Source organism: Alosa alosa, chromosome 5 (genome assembly GCF_017589495.1).
Source record: "Alosa alosa isolate M-15738 ecotype Scorff River chromosome 5, AALO_Geno_1.1, whole genome shotgun sequence".
Classification (NCBI taxonomy): Eukaryota; Metazoa; Chordata; class Actinopteri; order Clupeiformes; family Clupeidae; genus Alosa; species Alosa alosa.
In genome coordinates this window covers 33,691,269-33,710,140 of record NC_063193.1, presented here as the reverse complement: position 1 = coordinate 33,710,140, position 18,872 = coordinate 33,691,269, and the positions used below count along the sequence as shown (strand labels likewise).

The 18,872-nt window shown below is 41.0% G+C and overlaps 1 protein-coding gene across 1 annotated transcript; it reads left to right on the top strand.

Annotated features, from left to right (window-relative positions):
* Window positions 1-860: 860 nt before the first annotated feature.
* On the top strand, window positions 861-17,758 carry LOC125294113 (up-regulator of cell proliferation-like). The gene is made up of 7 exons (XM_048242487.1): window positions 861-938; window positions 1,016-1,085; window positions 1,180-1,221; window positions 1,851-1,892; window positions 6,816-6,857; window positions 15,894-15,935; window positions 16,266-17,758. The coding sequence occupies exons 2-7, from the start codon at window positions 1,061-1,063 to the stop codon at window positions 17,657-17,659; spliced, it is 1,587 nt and encodes a 528-aa protein (XP_048098444.1). The 5' UTR covers window positions 861-938; window positions 1,016-1,060; the 3' UTR covers window positions 17,660-17,758.
* Window positions 17,759-18,872: the final 1,114 nt, after the last annotated feature.

Here is an 18,872-nt window from a genome sequence, read left to right as displayed (position 1 = left end):
CCAGGCTCCATTTCTTTTTACGAGACACCCTGCTCACTTGAGCCATCTACCAGTTATTTGGGTTGTTGCAGCGTCTCACTGGAAAAATACAAATTAAAGTCGCGTGATACCGCATGATCCCACGTGCGGACCGCGAGTGAAGCTGGCCAAGTCGAAGCACTGCCCACTGTACGTATATGGGGAAAGATGGCCATTTTGGTTCTTTTTTGTAAGCGAACTTCAGAGGTCTATGTTGGTCCAGGAACAACTCTTACTTGAACAAAACACGGTCACCCACCTAAACACACACACACCCATGTGTACACACGCACACACACACACACACACACACATACAGTATATAAAGACACACACACGTGCGCACGCACACACACACACACACACGCGTACACATGCAGACACACACACATATATAAAGACACACACACACACACTTTTCTCCAAAGGATATTTACAGCATATAATAGAAAATGCACGCAACTACAGCAGTAACACATAGGGATGACACTAAATGAAACCAGTGTATGCTTTTATTGGCCAAGGTGCAGAAATAATGCATTAGATTTTAAAAGTAACATGTTCCTGCTGCTAATGCCTCCTACATTTTATTTAATTACATGTGTTTCTGTGTAAATAAATGATGTAATTTGATGTTCTCATGTAATTTCTGCTTTGTGCGCTGTAGGTACTGTTTTTGATTGTTTTCTACAGCTAGCTGTGCCACAAATACTCCTTCGGGGAAGCGCAGGCTGGTACTGCAACATTCCTCCCAACCGCCTCCTCCCTTTCTGGGAAACGTGCAAACAGTCGGGGAAACCAAAAGGGAAACCAAAAACCCTTCTCAATGTCCAGGTCCAGTAGAAAAACTTGTGAACAACAGATGTCTTGTCAGAAGATTGACAGACTCTGTATCGACATACGTCCATGAGGGATTAAGGGTAAGTCATGAATTAATTCATATAGATTTGTTCCTGTATTAATTATCTGCTCTAATTTAATGACTGATCGTCTGCAGGCTTGGATGTGTAAAAGCCAATGATTGACCTTTGAGGAAAACAGCATGACTTCACCAGATGAAGAACTTTGTATGTTACATACTATAGTGCATACATTAATGATAACATTGTGAACATTATTTTAGTTTACTTTCTTTTTAAAACTTTGGTTTATCATTCACAGTGCATCACTCAAAATTACAAGAGGAGGATCTACCACACCAAAGTATGTGTCTGTTTTGTTGTGGTATAGGGGTGCTAAACGTGTTTGCAGTAGATGATTATTCCTTATGCCTCATACCAGATGCCTTATTCTCTTATACAATGTGTAGCCCATTTCTCCTAGACATAATTTAACTCAATTTAATAACCAATATCAATACGATTTTGACAATTTTCTCAGATTTCCTTATTCAGTTCCTTCCTCTTGTCTGAGCCAAGTCCAATTTCAGTTCAACTTAACCCTATCTTATTCATGGCGCCAGACGTAAGGCTATCTTTGGACCTATGCAGAATAACTGTTTCCATCTATTACAAACATATGTGCACCCATCTTTGTGTTTGCCAGAAATGAAGTGTGTTTAGGCGCATTGGTATCTTGAGACACAGGGAAACTGACCAACCAGGGGCGGAGCTATATGGTGGCAAGTGGGGGGGGCACGGCCACCATTGGCCCTTGTGCATGACTTGCCATGAGAATGACCCTGCAATGGTCCATATGGACACGCCAAATTGCATCTAATTTAATTTTTATTTCACACTCACAGGAAGGTTATACTGTAGCCTATAAAAATAATTATAAATAAATATAGATAAATAAAATCATCTCAATGCTCTTACTTGTTTTCTGAACAGGACCAGGTGTCCCCCCAGCAGTTCGACCAAGATGCAAGAAAGGTAGGTCAGATAATTAATTACTAAATCTAATATCTGTAAAATTGTTTTGTTTGATCAGATGCTAACATCAGTTGCAGATTTGTGAACTACTTTTCATTTTGTGTAGTTGATTAAAAAAAAGTCAAATTTATTAATCATGCATTTTGGCATCAATTGAGAGATGTAATGAGTTTGCACATTTCTTTCAGTACTACAATCCATAAAATCAGCTGTCCAAAACATAAACCAACAGAAAAACAATCACAGAATCTATCCACCATTTACAATATACCTTAAACAGCTAGCTTTTGTGTATTGAATCTGAACTCTTGAAGGGAATGGATGTTGAGTATTTAATTAATAAACTGGAATGCATACTAAGTCAAGACCAAAGGTGTTATATTAAAAACTCATTATTGATTAACTTATTAATATATGTTATGGTTATTTCTGGGCAAATTTGTGGTTGATTTAATATTTGTGGCACCACCACAGACTCACCACACAGTTGAGTGATGACGCGGAACTCGCCTGCCGAGTTGCTTGTAGTCCAGCGAAGCTGGTAGTTCAACAGCATAGCAACAATGGCGACGGAGGAAGAGACGCTAGAAGCTATCCGCGAAGTTGTCTCAACTCACGAGAGCATCATGCAATTAAAGCATAAACAAGAGGCTTGTCTTGTCAATTTTATAAATGGCAAGGATATCGTAGCTGTCCTTCCAACTGGCTTTGGGAAAAGGCTATAGCCTTCCCTGAGCTAGTAAAAAAGTTTGTAGCTAGTTTGACATTTTTGATTGTTCTTACATGTGAACTTTAGCAGCCTGATAGCTACCTATCCATCAGAATAGAATCTGGAAATAAGTGCATTCATAACTTCAGGAGGAAGAAATTATGACTTGAAGACTCACCAATTCCATTTAACAACTTAGGCAAAGTAAGGCCACTTTATTTCTGCACATAGAGTATGCTACTGATGGTAATGTTGATACCACAGATGAATGAAGACCCAGTCGGACCAATGGTAGGAAAAATCAGGAACAGTTTCATTTACAATAATGCGCATCAAGGGAGAGACAGCATGACTTCACTTAAAGATCCATCAGCTGCTCTAACTAGACAAGGAAATAGTTAGGGTTTAAGTATCCTTCCAGGCTGACTGGAGATAACGATAGTCATCCCATTTCAGGTGGACTGCACTGAATCAGACTCTGATTAGTGGCAACCTGGCAATCCGGAGCAGATAGCTCCTGACGCAGCCATGAAGACCAGTGAAACACTGCAAAGTCATAATATTCTCGCTTACACAGGGACAGTACAGATATCATACAGAGGTATTACGTAGAATCTTACTTTTAGTGTCAAAGTGACCCACTAATGAGAAATGCAGAACATTAAACCACATATTGGAATATTGGACATAATGCAGAACATTAAACCACATATTGGAATATTGGACATAATGCAGAACATTAAACCACATATTGGAATATTGGGCATAATGCAGAACATTAAACCACATATTGGAATATTGGACATAATGCAGAACATTAAACCACATATTGGAATATTGGACATAATGCAGAACATTAAACCACATATTGGAATACTGGGCATAATGCAGAACATTAAACCACATATTGGAATATTGGACATAATGCAGAACATTAAACCACATATTGGAATATTGGACATAATGCAGAACATTAAACCACATATTTGAGTATTGGGCATAATGCAGAACATTAAACCACATATTTGAGTATTGGGCATTATGTTCTATTCCACTTTCTCTCACTACCCAAGCTAGGCAAGATAGCTTGTACCACATGTCAACAGTGACAAGCCCTGCAAATGCGCACTCTGCTTTGCTGAATTTCAACACTTTGGCTCAAAAGGGCTAACCCCTACTCACTGAAACAGTGAACATGAACCTTAGATCTTTTACGGGAGGACACATCTCAAATATATTTTTTTCTAGAGCTTTTGAGATCCTTACAGTAATAGTAATTATTGCTACACTGCCCTGCACACATGAGAGTTTGTCATACCAGGGCGGTGCAACTCAAGGAGTAAATTACTGCACATATTGACTTAGTTGCGAGTTGTGAGTGTTATTTTGTTGGAAAATAATTGGGAAACTGCAAGTGAAGGGTTTCGACCGCACAGCTCCAGCTGCTGAAATGCCGTGAGGGTGCAGCAAATTAACTTAAAAAACAATATATTTAAGCTCACAATATTGAGACCGGCCCAAACCTTAACAGGCCACCGAGAATCCTCCCTAAGCTCCCGATTAGCCACTCTGGATACTATGCTAAATAAAGTGGTTGATATGCTGGTTGCTAGGTTTAGATTGTGGTAGTTGTTGCTAAGTTGTTGCTTGGGTAAATGAGATGTTGGTTGCTAAGGTAATCATATTGGGCTGTGTGATTGCATCCCCTCACTCGCAGTCTCCCCAAATATTAGTAGCACACACACTTTGTTTGAGAGTTGTTTGGAAGTCGCAGTCAAGTCTATATTTGCAGTAATTTAGGGGAGTAGATGTGGGGGAAGAATTTGGGTGAGCCAGATACCAAGTCCAACAGGGAAAAAAATATTTTTGTCACTAAAATTGACTAATAATCGTGATAAATAATTGTGATCTCAATATTGATCAAAATAATCGTGATTATCATTTTGGCCATAATCGTGCAGCCCTACTACTATATGTACAGTAACAGTACAGAAGTGCCCTTGAGCAAGGCACCTAACACCTCACTGCTCCCCGAGCGGCGCTGTTGATGCAGGCAGCTCACTGCACACTGCATTAGTGTGTGCTTCACCTCACTGTGTGTACACTGTGTGCTGTGTGTGTTTCACTAATTCACGGATTGGGATAAATGCAGAGACCAAATTTCCCTCATGGGATCAAAAGAGTATATATACTTAAACTTATACTTACAGTATAAGAGGTACTAAATAATCTTGTCACAAGGCTATCCGACCAGCAGAGGACTCCTCGTCGTTCTGTGACTCTGCCTCTTGGGTTTCAGTGGTAAACCATCAGTTTTGGCCAGCAGATAGAGCCACTGGTGGGCAATCCCTAGGTGACTGTGACAGCAAGACTCAGCCATCAACATGAATCCTGTGGAGTCACCAGCACCCTCCTCAGATGCCACAAAGATCCGGAATGCTTTGACTAACCCAGGAATGATGTTGGGTGCTCACCAAGACCAGCTTCAGCACCTCACCGACTCAGTTGAGCGGCTCCTTGACTCCTCGACTGGAGAATTGTTTTCCGGCAGATGCCTTTTCCTGCCACTGTCGAGACTCCAGAGGGCTGTCACTTTGTACCAAGCACAATTAGATCACGTGTCCTGCAATGGGGTCATGCCTCATGTTTGTCAGGCCAGGCGGGTGTGCAGAGCACCTTTGAGTTCATTCGGCGGAGGTTCTGGTGGCCAAGGATGAGAAGGGATGTCAACTACTCTGTGAACGCCAGCCCAGTCTGTGCTGAGCACAAATCCTGTAACCAATGGCCAGCAGGGCTGCTACTGCCTCTGCTAGACCATGGTCACATGTCTCCATGGATTTTGTGACAGGCCTGCCACATTCCGTGGGAAATACAGTAATCCTTGTGGTAGTAGACCGGTTCATTTCATAGCACTTCCCAAGTTGCCATCTGCTCAAGAAACCGCTGACCTTATCTTTCAGCATGTGGTCCTCAGTTTGCGTCTCGATTTTGGGAGGCCTTCTGGTCTCTGTTAGCCTCTCTGTGGCAGTCCCCACTGCTGAGGCGTTTGTGTCCCGCTGCCGGAGAGTCTGGAGATGGGCTCGTATTGCCTTGAGCCATTATTCAGCCTGCCACCAGAGATAGGCCAACCGACGCAGCGGTCCGGTTCCCCTGTCAACTTGTCTGCTTGTCCACCAAGGATCTCCCAGTGAGAGTGGAATCCAAGAAGTTGGCTCCATGTTATGTTGGACCTTTTGCATCTTTCGGCGATTGAACCCAGTCACTTACCACCTGGAACTCCCAAGATCCATGAAAGTGAGTCTGGTGTTTCATGTATCCCTATTGAAGCCAGTTCTTACCTCTCCCCTGTCTCCCACTGTATGGAGTCTCGATTTCCCCCACCCTGTCTCATAGGTGGAGGTCTGGCCTACTCGGTCAAGCAGCTGCTGGACTCAAGACAAGATATGTCAACGGGGAGTACAATACCTCATTGACTGGGAGGGGTATGGCCCAGAACAGAGATGCTGGGTCCCTGCACGACACGTCCTTGATCAAGGCCTTGTTCAAGATTTCCAATGAAATGGACCAGATCGCACTGGGCCGCTGGGAGTCGGCCGTAGGAGAGGGGTCCTGTCACAAGGCTATCCGTCCAGCAAAGAGCGACAGAGAGCTCCTCCAGGTAGACAAGCAGGAAGTAACCCATGCCCATATTTGGACTTCTGGTGGATGGACTCACCTGGAAGACATTACCTAATTGCTTATTGTCATTTCTTCTCATGTGTATCACCTGTGTTAACTTGTTAGCTGTTATTAGTTGTACTATTTAAAGTTTCTGTAGTTTTGCCTCTTGCTGAGTCTTGATTGTAGTACAAGCTGTACTTTCTGAGTTCTTCAGTAAAAGCCTTGGACTTCCTTCTCGTCATTCTGTGACTCTGCATCTTGGGTTTCAGTGGTAAACCAGTTTTGGCCAATGGTGGGCCATCTCTAAGCGACTGTAACAAATCTGAGTCCTCATCTCCAATTTACGAGTCCAAGTCCGAGTCAAGCCCTAATCCTTGCAATTAGGGCTTGAGTTGGACTCAAGTCAGAGTCTGTGACTCAAGTACTATAAGCCTGGCACAGAAAAACACATTTCAAAGGATGACCTTTACAAATTGTGTTCTTTTAACTGCACACCTTGAATATGATGTGAAACAGATGACATTTGACATTAATCTTATTTGTTTTCTGCACAGAAATAGCTGCTCCACCAGCAGTTCCACCAAGACGTAAAAGAGGTAGGGCACCAAACTCCGTACTTTTCATTATGTGCAGTTGAGAAAAAAGTTAACATGTATGTGCTCTCCAAGTCCCAAGGATTGCAGATGTAATTACAGTGCATGAAAATGCACTGTACTGTTCTTCCTAGGCAACTTCTTCTTATTATTATTATTCCGCTTACCACTTTTTCCGTACACGCTATTTCTCTTGAACAGTTTAAAGGTGCCATGTGTAAGAATTGAAGTAAAAATATCCAAAAAATGAGCTACACGCATAAAAAGAATGAGAAGAAATAAGGGCGATGATGTTATTAAAAAAATGACAAGGTATAGTGCTGCAGAGATATCAACCTGAATTAGCATGCTAAATTACTAGCCACAGCCCGACTGCTGTCATAATACCAGTTTTGGCAAGGGGAGGCAGCATGCGGGCAACATAACCGCCAGCCAAACTGCAATACACAAATAACTCGCACGGCTTGTGGGCGTACTTGAACCAAAGAGTATACACCTGTCGGGCTGTAGCTAGTAATTTAGCATGCTAATTCAGGTTGATATCTCTGCAGCACTATACCTTGACATTTATTTAATGACATCATCGCCCTTATTTCTTCTCATTCTTTTGATGCGTGTAGCTCATTTTTTTAGATATTATTACCTCAATTCTTACACATGGCACCTTTAACTTAGAAACTTCATTCAAACTTTGTTACGTGGGTCTTCAAACAGATCGGGTTGGTATGACTTTTCAACTTTGAAACTTTTATACTTTTAAACTATTAAAGAAAAAACTTTTAAAATCCCCATAGACTTAACATTGCCGACAGTGACATCATAATAATGGCCAAGTAAGCAATTAGAATCATATGGCAGGTGTTCAGGCCACCTGCAGCCTCAGGCTTTAAGCATACAATCTGGGTCAATTAGAAACTTATGGTAGGTGTTCAGGCCACCTGCAGCCTCAGGCTTTAAGCATACAATCTGGGTCAATTAAGACTACACATCCTATTCAACTGTTTCCTCTGCCCAAAACTGTTTCAAAAGAAAAGTCCTCACTACAATAATCCACTGTTAAACAATGTAACCCATTAAACTACTGAACTTTTTACATTCAACTTTTAAACGGTCTACTTTTAAACTATCATTAAACTATCTATCTATTAAACTAGCTGTCTATCAACAACTTTTAAACTATCTACATTCAACTTTTAAACTTTTAAACTATATACATTCACTAGCTGTCTATCAACAACTTTTAACTTGTCATCAACTATGTCAACACTTTTCATCAACTATGACTCCTACCCACTGTAGCTAGTTAGCATGGTTAACAAAGTTAGCATTGCTAACATTTTTAACATTTTTAACAAAACTGCTAAAAACGATTAGCTAGGTTAGCTAAAGTAACATGGTTAGCATAGTTAGCATGTTAGTTAGCATAGTTAGCATAACTGTTAAAAATGATTAGCTAAGTAACATGGTTAGCATGTTAGCTAAAATTGCTATTTAAAATTTTTTTAAAAAAACTGCTAAAATGATTAGCTAAGTTAGCTAAAATGTAACATGGTTAGCATACTAGTTTAACATTTTTAAAAAAACTGCTAAAATTGATTAGCTCGGTTAGCTAAGTAACATGGTTAAGCATAGTTAGCATGCTAGCATGTTAACTACTATTTAGCATAGTTAAGATAACTGCTAAAATGATTAGCTTAGTTAGCTAAGTAACATGGTTAACATAGTTAAGATGTTAGATTGTTAAGATGCTAATTTGCATAGTTAGCATAACTACTAAAATGATAAGCTTGGTTAGCTAAGTCACATGGTTAACATAGTTAGCATGTTAGCATTGCTAGCATAGTTAGCTTGTTTAGCAAAACTGCTAGAAAATGTTAGTTAAGTTAGCTAAGTAGCATGGTTAGCATGTTATCATTGTTAGCACTGCTATAAAACATTAGCTAAGTAGCATGGTTAGCAAAATTTAAAATCTTAGCATAACTGCTAGTAAACATTAGAGCCATTCCAACTTTCAGTTATCACCATTAAACTATTTGAATATCAACATTCATTAAACTGCTAGAAAACGTTAGCTAAGTAACATGGTTAGCAGGTTAGCATTGCTAGCACTGCTATAAAACATTAGCTAAGTAGCATGGTTAGCATAGTTAAAAATCTTAGCATAACTGCTAGCAAACATTAGAGCCATTCCAACTTTCAGTTATCGTCAAATATCTACCTATACACAGCCATTAAACTATTTGAATATCAACATTCATTCAACTTCCAGTCTGTCAACAACTTTTAAACTATTTACCCTAAACGGTCTACTTTTAAACTATCATTAAACTATCTATTAAACTAGCTGTCTATCAACAACTTTTAAACTATCTACTGTCTATCAACAACTTTTAAACTATCTACATTCAGCTTTTAAACAGTCTACTTTTAAACTATCAACTTTTATTAAGCTATGCAACCACCATGTCTATCCTAGCATCACCGTAGTAACCATCTCTGTATTATCTTTTTTAACTATACATGATATTTTACATCACAACTTTAGCATTTTCATGCACTGGTAATTCCTTGGAATTGCATTTCTAGTTAATTATGTAGTTCTAAATGTAGTTTAAACTCATACGAGAAGAAAAATGGTCTTCCTTGTCAGATATAACACAATTTGTATTCTTCTCAGAAAACTCAGAAAAACATATGTCTCATACATATTTCTAAACATTTATCTCCTGTATGATGGTAGTTTTCCTGATTGCATGTGTTTTACAAAATACTTGTTTCTGAAAGGTATCCTTTGTGAAGTGTTGATGATGATTGTCTTTACAGGTCATCTGCTATCATTTCTTAGCAAATTGGGTCTTTTGGAATTGTATCCAAATAAACTCACTCTCAGTTCTTTACTGGATATAAGCAATGGTACAATGTTAGACAAAGAGGTGGAGTCTCTCAAAGATGTCCCTCTGGCTTTCATAAGAAAACTACTGGTGATCAATAAAAAGTGCCGGAATCACACAACCGCAGACTCTGGTGGCAATGAGGAGGAGGAGGAGGAGGAGGAGGAGGAGGAGGAGGAGGAGGAGGAGGAGGAAGTCAATCCCTTGGATCTGGTTACCGCGCTCTACCTTTGTGCTGACAGCTTTTTGCAGCAAGAAATGTCCATCAAGATGTCAATGTGCCAGTTTGCTGTCCCCTTTCTATTACCTTGCCCTGATACAGGGTACCCGCGGAGTCTTAAAAGTATTAAAAAGTATTACATTTCATTTTCCTAAATTAAGGCCTTAAAAAGTATTGAATTTCACCTCAAAGTCTGGAATTTTTTTTCACGGAGGTCTTAATTTTTCAAATGATCAGTAGATTTAGTCTAATATCCTCAATGAAGCGTAAATCACAAGGATTAAAGTTCTCCGTCGTCGACGGATTTCCGCCAATTTGATTTTAGAAATGTCATATTTGAGATCGATGCAGATCCGTGAGAAAAAAAAAAAATAGAGGGGGTGTCTATCACCTTTTTCTTTTCCTTTTTAAAGGCAACTACAAATATTAGGTCCGATGAATGAATGTGTGTGATGGTAGATGTTTAAAGACCTAATAGTGTTCTTGAGAACTTTCTGTGTCTCAATCAGAGATCACTCAAGAAGATATGTCAGCCATGAGTTTAGCTTTGTTTATGTAGCTACACGCTTGTCTCATTGGCCTGGGGCAGTTGCTTAAAAAAAGAACACGCCTGGGGACGGTCTAAAAAGTTGGATTATAGTGACACAATCGAGACAGCTGATGAGGTTGCCCAACCGTTTTAACTTTTTGGATATGCTATTGTGAGCTCTATGTGCTTAACTTCGAGGCTGTGTTCTTTTGCATCAGTGTAGACAATTTCTTACTATCGCGAACTCTTGTCAGGGGAGGTAATTCATTTTGGGTGTCACCTATGACTTGAACAGATAGCCTGCTATGCCACCCGATGTACTATTATTGTTACAGTTTTTAATCAATGGAACTAACATTATGTGTAAAGCGGCCGCCATATAAACCGTAGCCTATGCCTCCCGCCTGTTATGACATGTACAACATTTTTTTTCACAATTTGCGACGGAAGGTTTTGACTGAGCGCGTTCACTTCAGAGCGTGAACAGTTCGCGACATTATTATTTTATGTTGAGTAAGGGGGTCAGTCTTTTATTACGCACAGACAGCCTTGTAGCCTATTTTGCTTAGGCCTCTTACGACAGTAGGTTGTGAGCGTATGTTGACAAAAAATAACCATGCAATTAAAATAGTCAACTTAAAACTTTGCTATTATTAATGTATAGCACAAAACCATAACCAGTAGGCCTACCAGAACCTCGCATATTAGCGTCATGATTTGTGTACGTTTATCTATGGCTGACCGTTTTTGCGCTAAGTAGGCTATGCATGTTCTTTCATAGCGCAACACGACCTGTCCCTCACCATATCGCAACCTCTTGTCAACCTTATACAATCTGTTGCTGAAGACAAAAGCGCCCTCTCCAGATTGTCGTTATCAGATGCGCAGACCTGTTGCATGAGCACAAACAGTATTGCTGCTCATTGGAAAACTGAGTTGTCTGTAAAACTCAAAATTACCATGTTTTCATTAAATGCGGATGAGGCAACAAATGGAAATATGAACAATATCTAGACTGTTCTGATTCGTTACTTTGATGAGGAAATGTGAAGTCTTGCAAACTTTGATTTTATAGATTTTAATTTGGTGTTGAATTGCATATTAACAAGAAAAAAATCCCTTTAAATACTTTTGGCCTGAAGTAATTAAATAAGAGTATAAGTTAAAGCCTTGCTACAATATTGCTGCAGTAGAAAAGAACAGCAATGGCTAATCAGCAATGGTCAGGGATGGTATTGAAATATTGTTTTGTTCATCAGGAAAACTCAATCTCAATCAAGAACACTCTCAATTCAGCCTTTATTCACATGGCTGCTAAAACGAGGCTACAGGGTACATAAACCATAGGATTGTTATGTTCTATGCATTCACCTGTAGGTGGCATTAATTATATAGTAACTTAAGAGTACCCTGTAGCCTCGTTTTGGTGTTTATTTGGTGCTTTATTTTGCTGTTTGCATCTTTTAATTAAAACCAATAGGTCGCTAACCGCGAAAGGGTGCTATCTCTATAGGTAGATACTAACAATGTATGAGTTATGGCCTGAAAAAAGTTTTTTTTTTTCACTTTAATCCCTGAAATCAACTAGGTTCTATTCCGATGTAGGTATTAAATTTCATCTGAAGTGGTATTAAAAAGGTCTTAAAAAGTCTTAAATTTAGGTCTGACAATTCTGGGGGTACCCTGTGATAATAATCAGTGCACACTCATGGTATGGGCTCTTAGGAATATTTACAAAGAGTGGCGACCCCATGACCTTATGCACAACAAAAACCATTTAGAGGACAGTGTGGTGCATGCACCCATACCTCTCCTTACCTTTGTTCGTCTGAAAGACTGTAGACTCTCCAAATCCCAATTTATCAATCATATCCTGAGTACACAACAAAGTATACATTTCACACACAGAGACATGGATGGAGGAAATGTCCCAAAGAAGATCGCAAATGGCCTGGTGGAGATTGCCTGGTGTCTTCCATGTGGACAGAGCAACATTGATGTGTTTCCTGAACCTGTGGCAATAGTTAATATGAGGGGAGACATACTTTCCAAAGAAACACAATTCAGTTTCCTCATGCAGGTGTCTACTGCAGTTTTGTGTTCTTTGGACACAATGACCCAAGAGGAGGAGAGGGTTGTTGGATTTACAGGGCCCTCTAAAGTCCAAACTGTTTTTGGTGATGAATTCTGAAATGGAGGGACATCATTCAAAGTCTGTTGATACACTGAAACTCCAGGAAAATCATGTACTAATTCGGAAACGGAACCTCAACATGGCAAAGTTCTCCAAGCAGATAATTGGTGCCATAACAACAGCCTTGGAAGCGTGCAAGAAAATTAACATAGAGGAAATGTCACACATCGCACATGATTTGGGGATCTCTGTGGACGAATGTAAAAATAAGGCCTCACAGTCAGCAAAGCTTGCAGCTGATAACATAATGGAAGGCATTGGGGTTCGTCCAATAGCTGACTACAAGAAGAAACAGCTGCCTCTCCAAAGTGAATACTTCAAAAAAATAGCTGAAATTGAGATGGAGGAATGCAGACTACAGAACGCAGGTGATCTCAGTCTAGAAGAATACAAGGCTCAACTTCTTGGGGAAAAATGTACATTGAGAAAAAAAAGACAAGGCAGCATCAGGACTGCAAAAGCAATGGAGCAGTTCATTCAAGCACTGTCTCTACCACAGACAAAGAGCAGAGAACATTCTTTCTCAAGTGGATGTCACTGAAACTAGATAGGAAATCTCACTTAACAGTACTTCGCAAAAAAATCAAAGAAACAGGCCAGGGAAAGGACAACATATCAACAGTAGAGATTGATCAGCAGCTTCTGGACAATTCTTTGGGCATTGAACATTACATGAGAGAAATGGGACAGATGTACGAATCCAGACCGTCAGATGTTAGAAGAAACCTCCCTTCTGTTGCTGCTGAGCTTTTACTTGATGGATATCCCATGGAGCTTCTTGATGGAGACGCATCCATTCCAGAGAAGTGGGTGACTGATGTTCTTATGAAGGTGCACAAAAAAGTAGGGAGCTCTCGACTCTTGGTCGTGTCTGTTTTGGGTGTGCAGAGCACAGGGAAATCTACTCTGCTCAACACCATGTTTGGCGTCCAGTTCCCTGTTAGCAGTGGCCGCTGTACTCGTGGAGCCTACATGCTCTTCCTCTCCGTTGGACAGGAACTCAGAGAGGAGCTGGAATATGACTTTGTGCTGCTCATTGACACTGAAGGCCTTAAAGCACCTGAACTTGCCACGCTTGATGGCAGCTTCAAGCATGACAATCAACTTGCAACACTTGTAATAGGCCTCAGTGATGTGACCATCATAAATATTGCCATGGAGAATTTAGCAGACATGAAAGATGTTCTGCAAATAGCAGTTCATGCATTTCTGAGGATGAAGCAACTTGGAAAGAAACCAGTCTGTCATGTCTCAGGTGTATCTGCACACAGCAAACTCACGAAAGATCGGAAGCACCTTTTGGACCAGTTGAATGAAATGACAAAGATTGCTGCTGGCATGGAGAACCAGTCTGAAATAAAGGAGTTCACTGATGTGTTGGATTATGATGTAGAAAAGAACAACTGGTACATACCAGGCCTGTGGCATGGAACTCCCCCAATGGCACCTGTCAATTCAGGGTACAGCAAAGCTGTGCATGAGCTCAAAAGGAGTCTGCTAAAACCTTATGAACACTGAACATTTATCAGAGATTCCGGATTTTCTGATATGGATGAATAGCTTATGGAATGCAGTTAAACATGAACACTTCATCTTTAGCTTTAGAAACACACTTGTTGCCTATGCCTATGACAGCCTTTGTAAAGAGTTCTCAGGATGGGAATGGTCTTTCAGGAAGTGCATCTACTCATGGCTGAACAACGCAGAGACACAGGTATCTAACACTGACACCAACAGAGTAAAGAGTTGCTCTGAAGATTTGGAATTGGATGCCTTCAAAGTAATTGCAGATCAGACAGCTGAGATGAAGAAGAATTTGAATGAGTATTACAAACGCAAAGACATGTATGTGAACCTAGTGGAAAGGTACAGGTCTGAGTTCCAAATTAATATCAAAAGTCTTGGCCAAGAAATTACAAAATTGGTTGAGAATAAACTTCAGTCTGCAATTTGTCTGAAACTGGTCATGGAACGTCATTTTGGCCATAATCGTGCAGCCCGACTACTATATGTACAGTATAAAAGGTACTAATTAATTTCAGTCACAAGGCTATCCGACCACCAGAGGGCGATAGAGAGCTCCTCTAGGGAGACAAGATGGAAGTAACCCAAAGCCTTGGACCTCCTTCTTGTCGTTCTGTGACTCTGCCTCTTGGATTTCAGTGGTAAACCATCAGTTTTGGCCAGCAGATAGAGCCAATGGTGGGCCATCTCTAGGCGACAGTGACGGCAAGACTCAGCTATCAACATGAATCCCGCGGAGTCACAAGCACCCTCCTCCGAGGCCGCACAGATCCGGAATGCTTTGACTAAACCAGGAGTGATGTTGGGCGCTCACCAAGACCAGCTTCAGCACCTCACCAACTTGAAGCCAGTTCTTACCTCTCCCCTGTCCCCCACTGTATTTCCCCCTCCCCGACCCTGTCTCATAGGCGGAGGTCTGGCCTACTCGGTAAAGCGGCTGCTTATGGCCCAGAACAGAGATGCTGGGTCCCTGCACGACACGTCCTTGATCGAGGCCTTGTTCGATATGTCCATCGAAATAGACCAGATCGCACTGGGCCGCTGGGAGTCGGCCGTAGGAGAGGGGGTCCTGTCACGAGGCTATCCGACCAGCAAAGAGCAACAGAGAGCTCCTCCAGGGAGACAAGCAGGAAGTAAACCATGCCCATTTTTGGACTTTTCTGGTGGATGGACTCACCTGGAAGACATTACCTGATTGCTTATTGTCATTTCTTCTCATGTGTATCACCTGTGTTAACTTGTTAGCTGTTATTAGTTGTACTATTTAAAGTCTCTGTTTGTTTTGCCTCTTGCGGAGTCTTGATTGTAGTACAAGCTGTACTTGTTTCTGAGTTCTTCAGTAAAAGCCTTGGACTTCCTTCTCGTCATTCTGTGACTCTGCATCTTGGGTTTCAGTGGTAAACCAGTTTTGGCCAATGGTGGGCCATCTCTAAGCGACTGTAACAAATCTGAGTCCTCATCTCCAATTTACGAGTCCAAGTCCGAGTCAAGCCCTAATCCTTGCAATTAGGGCTTGAGTTGGACTCAAGTCAGAGTCTGTGACTCAAGTACTACAAGCCTGGCACAAAAAAAACATATTTCAAAGGATGACCTTTACAAATTGTGTTCTTTTAACTGCACACCTTGAATATGATGTGAAACAGATGACATTTGACATTAATCTTATTTGTTTTCTGCACAGAAATAGGTGTTCCACCAGCAGTTCCACCAAGACGTAAAAGAGGTAGGTCACCAAACTCCGTACTTTTCATTATGTGCAGTTGAGAAAAAAGTTAACATGTATGTGCTCTCCAAGTCCCAATGATTGCAGATGTAATTAATTATGTAGTTCTAAATGTACTTTAAACTCATACGGGAAGAAAAATGGTCTTCATTGTCAGATATAACACAATTTGTATTCTTCTCAGAAAACTCACAAAAACATATTTCTCATACATATTTCTAAACATATATCTCCTGTATGATGGTAGTTTTCCTGATTGCATGTGTTTTACAAAATACTTGTTTCTGAAAGGTATCCTTTGTGAAGTGTTGATGATGATTGTCTTTACAGGTCATCTGCTATCATTTCTTAGCAAATTGGGTCTTTTGGAATTGTATCCAAATAAACTCACTCTCAGTTCTTTACTGGAGATAAGCGATGGAACAATGTTAGACAAAAAGGTGGAGTCTCTCAAAGATGTCCCTCTGGCTTTCATAAGAAAACTACTGATGATCAATACAAAGTGCCGGAATCACACAACCGCAGACTCTGGTGGCAATGAGGAGGAGGAGGAGGAGGAAGTCAATCCCTTGGATCTGGTTACCGCGCTCTACCTTTGTGCTGACAGCTTTTTGCAGCAAGAAATGTCCATCAAGATGTCAATGTGCCAGTTTGCTGTCCCTTTTCTATTACCTTGCCCTGATAATAATCAGTGCACACTCATGGTATGGGCTCTTAGGAATATTTACAAAGAGTGGCGACCCCATGACCTTATGCACAACAAAAACCATTTAGAGGACAGTGTGGTGCATGCACCCATACCTCTCCTTACCTTTGTTCGTCTGAAAGACTGTAGACTCTCCAAATCCCAATTTATCAATCATATCCTGAGTACACAACAAAGTATACATTTCACACACAGAGACATGGATGGAGGAAATGTCCCAAAGAAGATCGCAAATGGCCTGGTGGAGATTGCCTGGTGTCTTCCATGTGGACAGAGCAACATTGATGTGTTTCCTGAACCTGTGGCAATAGTTAATATGAGGGGAGACATACTTTCCAAAGAAACACAATTCAGTTTCCTCATGCAGGTGTCTACTGCAGTTTTTGTGTTCTTTGACACAATGACCCAAGAGGAGGAGAGGTTGTTGGATTTACAGGGCCCTCTAAAGTCCAAACTGTTTTTGGTGATGAATTCTGAAATGGAGGGACATCATTCAAAGTCTGTTGATACACTGAAACTCCAGGAAAATCATGTACTAATTCGGAAACGGAACCTCAACATGGCAAAGTTCTCCAAGCAGATAATTGGTGCCATAACAACAGCCTTGGAAGCGTGCAAGAAAATTAACATAGAGGAAATGTCACACATCGCACATGATTTGGGGATCTCTGTGGACGAATGTAAAAATAAGGCCTCACAGTCAGCAAAGCTTGCAGCTGATAACATAATGGAAGGCATTGGGGTTCGTCCAATAGCTGACTACAAGAAGAAACAGCTGCCTCTCCAAAGTGAATACTTCAAAAAAATAGCTGAAATTGAGATGGAGGAATGCAGACTACAGAACGCAGGTGATCTCAGTCTAGAAGAATACAAGGCTCAACTTCTTGGGGAAAAATGTACATTGAGAAAAAGACAAGGCAGCATCAGGACTGCAAAAGCAATGGAGCAGTTCATTCAAGCACTGTCTCTACCACAGACAAAGAGCAGAGAACATTCTTTCTCAAGTGGATGTCACTGAAACTAGATAGGAAATCTCACTTAACAGTACTTCGCAAAAAAATCAAAGAAACAGGCCAGGGAAAGGACAACATATCAACAGTAGAGATTGATCAGCAGCTTCTGGACAATTCTTTGGGCATTGAACATTACATGAGAGAAATGGGACAGATGTACGAATCCAGACCGTCAGATGTTAGAAGAAACCTCCCTTCTGTTGCTGCTGAGCTTTTACTTGATGGATACCCCATGGAGCTTCTTGATGGAGACGCATCCATCATTCCAGAGAAGTGGGTGACTGATGTTCTTATGAAGGTGCACAAAAAAGTAGGGAGCTCTCGACTCTTGGTCGTGTCTGTTTTGGGTGTGCAGAGCACAGGGAAATCTACTCTGCTCAACACCATGTTTGGCGTCCAGTTCCCTGTTAGCAGTGGCCGCTGTACTCGTGGAGCCTACATGCTCTTCCTCTCCGTTGGACAGGAACTCAGAGAGGAGCTGGAATATGACTTTGTGCTGCTCATTGACACTGAAGGCCTTAAAGCACCTGAACTTGCCACGCTTGATGGCAGCTTCAAGCATGACAATCAACTTGCAACACTTGTAATAGGCCTCAGTGATGTGACCATCATAAATATTGCCATGGAGAATTCATCAGAAATGAAGGATGTTCTGCAGATAGCAGTTCATGCATTTCTGCGGATGAAGCAACTTGGAAAGAAACCAGTTTGTCATTTTGTGCACCAAAATGTCTCTGGTGTATCTGCACACAGCAAACTGATGACAGACAGGAAGCACCTTTTGGACCAGTTGAATGAAATGACAAAGATTGCAGCAGGCATGGAGAACCAGTCTGAAATAAAAGAGTTCACTGATGTTTTGGATTATGATGTAGAAATGAACAACTGGTACATACCAGGCCTGTGGCATGGAACTCCCCCAATGGCACCTGTCAATTCAGGGTACAGCGAAGCTGTACATGAGCTCAAAAGGAGTCTGCTAAAACCTATGAATACTGAACATTTATCAGAGATTCCAGATTTTCTGATATGGATGAATAGTTTATGGAATGCAGTTAAACATGAACACTTCATCTTTAGCTTTAGAAACACACTTGTTGCCTATGCCTATGACAGCCTTTGCAAAGAGTTCTCAGGATGGGAATGGTCATTCAGGAAGTGTATCTACTCATGGCTGAACAACGCAGAGACGCAGATATCTAACACTGACATCAGCAG

What these genes read in the sequence shown, in the direction of transcription:
- LOC125294113 (XM_048242487.1), top strand. Translation starts at nt 1,061, where the DNA reads ATGACTTCACCAGATGAAGAACTTT. An exon ending in TCGACCAAGATGCAAGAAAG is followed by an intron (nt 1,893 to 6,815) that starts GTAGGTCAGATA and finishes TTTTCTGCACAG; the next exon opens with AAATAGCTGCTCCACCAGCA. An exon ending in TCCACCAAGACGTAAAAGAG is followed by an intron (nt 6,858 to 15,893) that starts GTAGGGCACCAA and finishes TTTTCTGCACAG; the next exon opens with AAATAGGTGTTCCACCAGCA.